At 36.5% G+C, this 6,561-nt stretch overlaps 1 protein-coding gene across 4 annotated transcripts in view; it reads right to left on the bottom strand.

Moving 5' to 3' along the window:
• The window catches only part of mllt10 (myeloid/lymphoid or mixed-lineage leukemia; translocated to, 10), a 44,278-nt gene that overhangs the window by 30,909 nt on the left and 6,808 nt on the right, over positions 1-6,561 (bottom strand). For all 4 annotated transcript variants that reach the window (XM_015386611.1, XM_015386610.1, XM_015386609.1 and 1 more), the window contains exons 3-6: positions 5,484-5,538; positions 2,634-2,743; positions 2,397-2,500; positions 1,996-2,089 (exon numbers count right to left, since the gene is read on the bottom strand). In XM_015386611.1, coding sequence (XP_015242097.1) covers positions 1,996-2,089; positions 2,397-2,500; positions 2,634-2,743; positions 5,484-5,538 — 363 coding nt within the window. The remainder of the gene's footprint in view (positions 1-1,995; positions 2,090-2,396; positions 2,501-2,633; positions 2,744-5,483; positions 5,539-6,561) is intronic.

A 6,561-nucleotide genomic window follows, 5' to 3' on the forward strand; every position in this document is an offset into this window, starting at 1 on the left:
GGTTCTAAAGCTATTAAATAAGTTTGATGCTATGATGGAATACAAATTGGGGGACGTCACCCCAATCTTCAGACAAGAAATTAAGGAATAAATGGTGCGAAATATTTATTTGAAAAGGACAATGGGAGGAACAAGAGTATGGGGGGAAAGATGATTTGAAACCATATCAGACAAAAGGGAAAAAAAGGAGCGTGAATTCAATGAAACAAAGTAAAAGCAGAGGAGAGACAGGAAGCAGAAGAATGGCTGGAGAAGAAAACCAAAATGATGTGGCTGTAGACGGAACAGATTGGTGTTAAAGGAGGCAGAAAACAGAAGTAGAACCTAAAAAAGAGCAGGTGACTGTGGGTCTGATGAGAAACAGGAAGCTCACAAATGTTTTATTGAAACAGTTATTCTATGTAGAAAACTAACAATCTATAACATCCAATGAAACTGAAATCTAATGAAATTTAAATGTAAGGCTGAAACAATTAATGGGCTTAATCGTCATTAACTGATTATTGAAATAATCATCGACTACTTTACTAATCAAATAATCATTAACTGGAGTATAGACACTGTAAAATACGCCTTTAGCCGACAGAGCGACCCACTTAGAGCAGTAATTACACCATGATTGTTAAAAAAATATATAAGCATTTGCATTATGCTCTATCCAGAAGATTTATTTTCACCTGGTTTCATTTCATAAAAAGTCTTCTTTAGGGAACTTTTGGCTATCCTATTATTTATCGATTAATCAGAAAAAGAATCGACGGACAAAATAATCGTTAGTTGCAGCCTAACCATTTTCAAAATGTTGGATAGAAGCTGCACCTTCACCACACACATGCAAGAAAGGCAAAAACAAGCAACATGCAACAAACCAGGTTGCTGCATATTATTTCACAGTGAGCACCGACATGATGCCATAAAATACTATTCACTACAGCTAACGGTTCATCTACCTAAACGTATAACAGATCTGAGTTAAATGTGGTTTATTTACGAGGTTACTCGCAATCAATATCTTACGTTCAGTGGATCATCATCTGACAGACTTCAGTTTGAGTAAAAAGAACAATTTTACTGAATTCATAAGGTACGTATGAGATTGAAATGGAACAAAACCTGAATGGTCCAATCAAAGCCCCCCTCTCTGAAAAACAATAAATAAACGACTACTGATTTACTAATGTGAACATATCGATAGTGGGATGCAATACTTCACTTATTAATCCATCATTGAAATGGCCTTAAACTGATTGAGTAATCAAATAATTGTTAACTGGAATTATAAAAAATCGTTGTTAGATTAATTAGTTACTCAAATAATATTAATGAATGATGCGAAATAAATCCTGATGAATTCAGTTGAAAAATACTCTGAGTGTAAACCTTTCCCGTCATCTTTTTTTTTTAAAGAGAACCACGAGAGGTTGTTTAATTAGCCTCCTTGTTGTTTGGCTAACTAGCCTGGCGTCCGCTGATTAACAGGAATGTTGTTCTAACCTCTTAGCTTGCCGGTTCTGCTTTCAAGAAAGAACTATATTTACACAATTTAGGTAGAGCTCCTTTAGTTTTCACTCAAAGACCTTTAACATCGTCGACTGTCTGGCTTATAAAAAGTAGAAATATAAAGCAGAAAATAGAATTTTCTGCTTTATATTTGTTTATATTTATTTTTTTTCTGCATTTTCAAGAAATACGAAATTAATAAGTTGGTTTCTTTTTTTAAAGGATGATTTTATTTTTTTGTCTCCATTAGCTTAAGCAAAAAAAAAAAAAAAAAAAAAGAAGTCTGTCAGAAGGTAATCTACTGTAGGTAATAGTGCTGTTCTTCACACTCTACTTGGAAAAAAAGAACCATAGGGGAAAATAAACTCAATATTAAAGGTGGAATGTATTTTATATGTCATGTTAAGAAGGGGAAAAATTTCCAAATGCAATGTGATGTGAAAATGTGGGTTAGTAAATAGAAAATACATGCAATAATTATATGAGGGCACTTACCAGTTTGCTGTGATGGTATTTGCAATATCCACAGTATTTGACATTATCTGCATCTGAGCCTTGTTCTTCACACAATAAACCTGCAAACTGGGCACTATTGGGGCAGAGAATAAAAAAAACAAAAAAAAAAAACAATAAATAAATAGATAAAATAATAAATAGTGGTGTAACAAATATATCCCACACTTTCACAACTATATCATGTGGCATATTAGAAAATGTAGGTTTGTAGCTAGCAGAAGAGCTAATGAGTTCTTGAGCTGCTGGACTTGAATTCCCATGATATAACCTTAGACCAACATGTCATAAGAGAAAATGAAAGAGCCCAGGATGCTAGTGTGGAGCAGGAAAAGTGCTGGTGGCTGATTAGTGGGCTGACACCACTCCCATGTGCGTTTTACCATGTGACATGGAAGGCCTGTCTGCAGCCGTGTTTGTTGCAGGTCATGCAGGCTCCGGTGGCTGCCTTACTCTCTCTGCCCTGCTCCTCGCAAATGTAGCATGTCTGCACACAGAGTAAACCAGTTTTATTGTAAAATAAATAAAAACAAAAAAAAAAACACAGAAAAAAAAACATTGATCTACTTTGGATTATTTCCTGTGGTGTTTTAGCAACTGAAACTTTTTTCCCCCTTTACCTTGTTATAGCGTTCATGTGGGACAGACTGTAGAACTATGGGCTCCATAGTAGAGACATTAGCAAACTCCACCTCTGGTATGTAGAGGGCACAAACAACATGGGCCCAGCCTGTAACGATTCACAAAGAATACATAAAAAACTCCTGCCAGCAGAGATTCTGCAAAGGAACAACATTTTTTATTCATTTCATTCATTAACAATTTGGACTTTCAGGTGGGTGGAGCACTGAACAAATTACAGAGAAAAACCACCAACGAAGCAACTGATGCTCTGATCTTTTAACCCATCTTGTTAATAAGTAATCTGACTTTCATATCACTCTAAGTTCAGCAGCTGGTTCACACCGATACAAAAGCAACGCCTAGAGGTGAACAGCTAGTGATGCCTTTACAGAAAACATTACATTACAGAAATTTCCTCAAAGTCTTACCCAACAAAGTCTAAGTTCAGGAGGTCAAACATACCTGTTTATGTCTTTTAGTTATTAGTAATATATATATATATATATATATATATATATATATATATATATATATATATATATATTAGGGTTGAAAAAGTTATTAGGATTAATCGTGGTTAATCGATTATTGAGATAATCGTCAACTAATTTAGTAATCGATTAATCGTTAAATGAAGTAGAGACTCTAAAACATGCCTTTAGCTGACAGAGCTACCTACTTAGAGCAGTTATTCTACCAAAATTGTAATAAAGATATAAAAACATTTGTATTTAAGATAAAAAAATAAAAAACGTTTTTGTCTGTTAATCTGCTCTAGCCAGAACTCCTCAGTTGGAAAGGTTTTAGTATCACCTGGTTTAATGTCTTAAAAAAGTCTTCTTTAAGGAACCTTTTGCTATCCAACTATTAATCGATTTAAAAAAAAATATTCGATAGATTAACTGATTTGCAAAAAAATCCTTAGTTGCAGCCCTAATATATATCATTATTACTTTCGTCAATTTTAAAGTATTTCATTGGCAGCAAAAAAGTCTTTAATGGAAGTCTTGTACATTTTCAAGCACAATTGTATCTATGCAATGAGGACAATATCCACAAGCTGTTTATATTCTACTAATTTTTATATACTTCAGGATTCTCAAACATTTATGTTTGAGAATATGCATCGATATAGAGATAGACCGTCCATTTATTTGTCCTTTTGTACTAAAATTAACTGACACAAAAAGCGGTTTTATAAGTAGACAGAAGCACGTAACAGATGAGCAATCATGACTGAATAGCAAAACTACACCAAAAGTACCAATAAAAAGACATTTATATTCTTACTGTTATCTTGTCCACTATTATAACACTTTCTTTTCTTAGGGCTGGGTGAGAATTTATTCCTTGATATTTTAAAATATTAATGCAACTGATATGTGTATTTGTATCAAATCTAGCTAATCGCAACATTTTCAGAAAAGCCCGTAATAATTAATTTTGTTTTATCTAAAAAGCAGAAAGAACTGTTTTTCTTTTGTTTTCCTTTTACACTTTTGCATTAAAGCTTCAATAAAACAGATCATTGTTTGTATATCCTAAGTTTCGCATGAAAAATGCTAAAAAAAAATCTCATTGCAAAAGACAATATTAGTCATTTTACTTCTTAAAAAGAACTGTAGAAATTTCATGTGCATTCAAAAGATAAATATAAAAGCTTGTTAAGCTTTTTTTCCCCATGTCCTTAAACCCTGAAAAACACACACAGCTGCCCGTCAACAAAGACAAACTGCAGAGCTGTGGAGTGACAGCAGGGCATGGTCAGAGGGGCAACAAAATTGACGACAAGTTGAGGAGGAGTTTGCGGAGGTTACCAGCAGGTCAACCGGAGGTGGGAGTCTCTGCAGCCCAACTGGAGTTGTCTGCCCACCCCCCCATTTACAGCTGAAACAAATACAGGCTTAAACTTACAGTTGAACCCATGACCTGCCTTTGACCTGTTGAGCGGGACAGGGGAGAGAAGGCCAGGGGGCGGGATGATGGGGTGTTAAATCTGGGCATGTTGATGTTTGGATGACCCTCCAAGAATCTAGAGGAGCCCTATAAAACAGGACTATAAAAGTGGCATAATGTTCTTTAGTTTAGGTACTAACAAGCTTTAGTTTGACTTACTGACTAACCTAGAGTTTAGAGTTCCAGACCGTTCAACCCTCTTTTTATTCACTTGTTTTCTCCAAACACATCTACCACAAATGTCCCTATATGTACCCATCTAGATGGTAACAGTGACACCTCAACATAGAAACTGAACGAGTGTGCTAATTTAGCATGCAAATAAATGCAAGTCGATGTAGCCAAATTCCTTTTCCTCTGTCCCACCTGAAAAAACAACTAAACAAATCAGCAAGTTAGGAGGGGGGCCTGACCAGAGCAGGAGGAAACAAGGGGAAGAGGTTAGTGAGAGGGGATAAAGTGAGGAAGGAGAGAAGAGAAAGAGAGAGGGGTCATGAGAAGGGTAAAATAAAAGAGAAAGTAGTAAAACGGTGTGTGTTAGTGTTGTCCTGATGCCTCCCTGCAGGCCTGGACACAATCCCACAGCTGTGCCTCTCTCTGACTGCCTCACACACACACCTACATGCACAGAGAATATTTACAGTCTCTACCATGATGACCTCTCAATGAACCCCATGAGGAGACTCCTCACAGGCCATGCACTATACACTTGCAGGCCCGCCCCCTCATAAACATACACACACACCCCTATAAAAAAAAAAAAGGTACACACACACACACAACAAACAGCTACATGACTCTCTCAGCCTACTAATGCTCCACCAACATACCAGTGATGTGTAAATAATGACAAAATGGGTGCATGTGTGGGTTTCTGGCATTGGATCTACCTCCGTTATCCGTCCTCTTGAGGGCTCCATCTTTGTGGGGACAGAGCTCACATCTCTGTAGGAAAAGAAAAAATGAAAGAGGAAAAACTGGTAAGGGACAACAGGTTAATACAAGAAAAGCTAAATGTTTTTAGAGTCCAGCTGAGCAGGTATCTGCTGTGGGACAGTAACGTTTAAGGGAAACACCCTGATTTTATCTGCCGGTCCCTCTGAGGTCCCTTATCCAGCAGCACAAGTCAGACTTTAGCCTCTCTCGTTCTCAGCTTACTCAAGGACACAATGCTGATCTACATTAAACTAAAAATAAGTAACTTTAACAAACTTTTAGTTTACTTCTTAAACCTCTAAAAAAAAAAAAAACATGTCAACGCTTTGTGTTAATTGGGCTTTTGAAACAGCTGCAGAGAGGGAAATTAAAACTTCACTGAAATTTCTCATGGTTATTCATTCCCAATCCAGACATGCCACAATATAACATATATACTTATGCCTGCTAATTATTCTTTTGCTGACTAATTGACATTTTGGATTTATGTTTCTTCATTTCTGTTTTATAGCCGTTAGGATTAACACAGGGGTGGTTCTTGCAAAAATGGCTCCAAAGGCAAAATCTTCCTCCATCCGCTCCGGTAACAACTCAAAATGCAGGAAATCATCAGTCGCACACAGAGGATGTGAAATAGACTCCCTATTGTCAGCAGCAAACGGGGAATGCTAACTCCTGATAGGCAGAATATGCATAAAGCAACAGAAAGCTGGTTTAAGGTGGAAACGACAGATATGTGGTAGATTTTTTTCTTTTTCAATCTAGCGTTTTGAGTTAGCTCCAAACAGGAACAAAGTTTTTTTATTAAAATTAAAGAGAAATACAAAGCTTAAGTTAGCTAAGACACGTGGTGAACGCTGACTAGCTTATCAGCTCTGACCTCCTATTTAGTTAATGCTGAACAAGATTTAGGGGATGCATCTTTTTACAACAGGGGATTACCAACAACCACTTCACAGAAGCTTGACGGATACAGTTTTTTTTTTTACCCCATTTACACTACCCTTGAAAAACCGATCCGTGCCGAGACCG

This window comes from Cyprinodon variegatus, unplaced genomic scaffold, assembly GCF_000732505.1.
Source record: "Cyprinodon variegatus isolate N-32 unplaced genomic scaffold, C_variegatus-1.0 Scaffold372, whole genome shotgun sequence".
Taxonomy (NCBI): domain Eukaryota; kingdom Metazoa; phylum Chordata; class Actinopteri; order Cyprinodontiformes; family Cyprinodontidae; genus Cyprinodon; species Cyprinodon variegatus.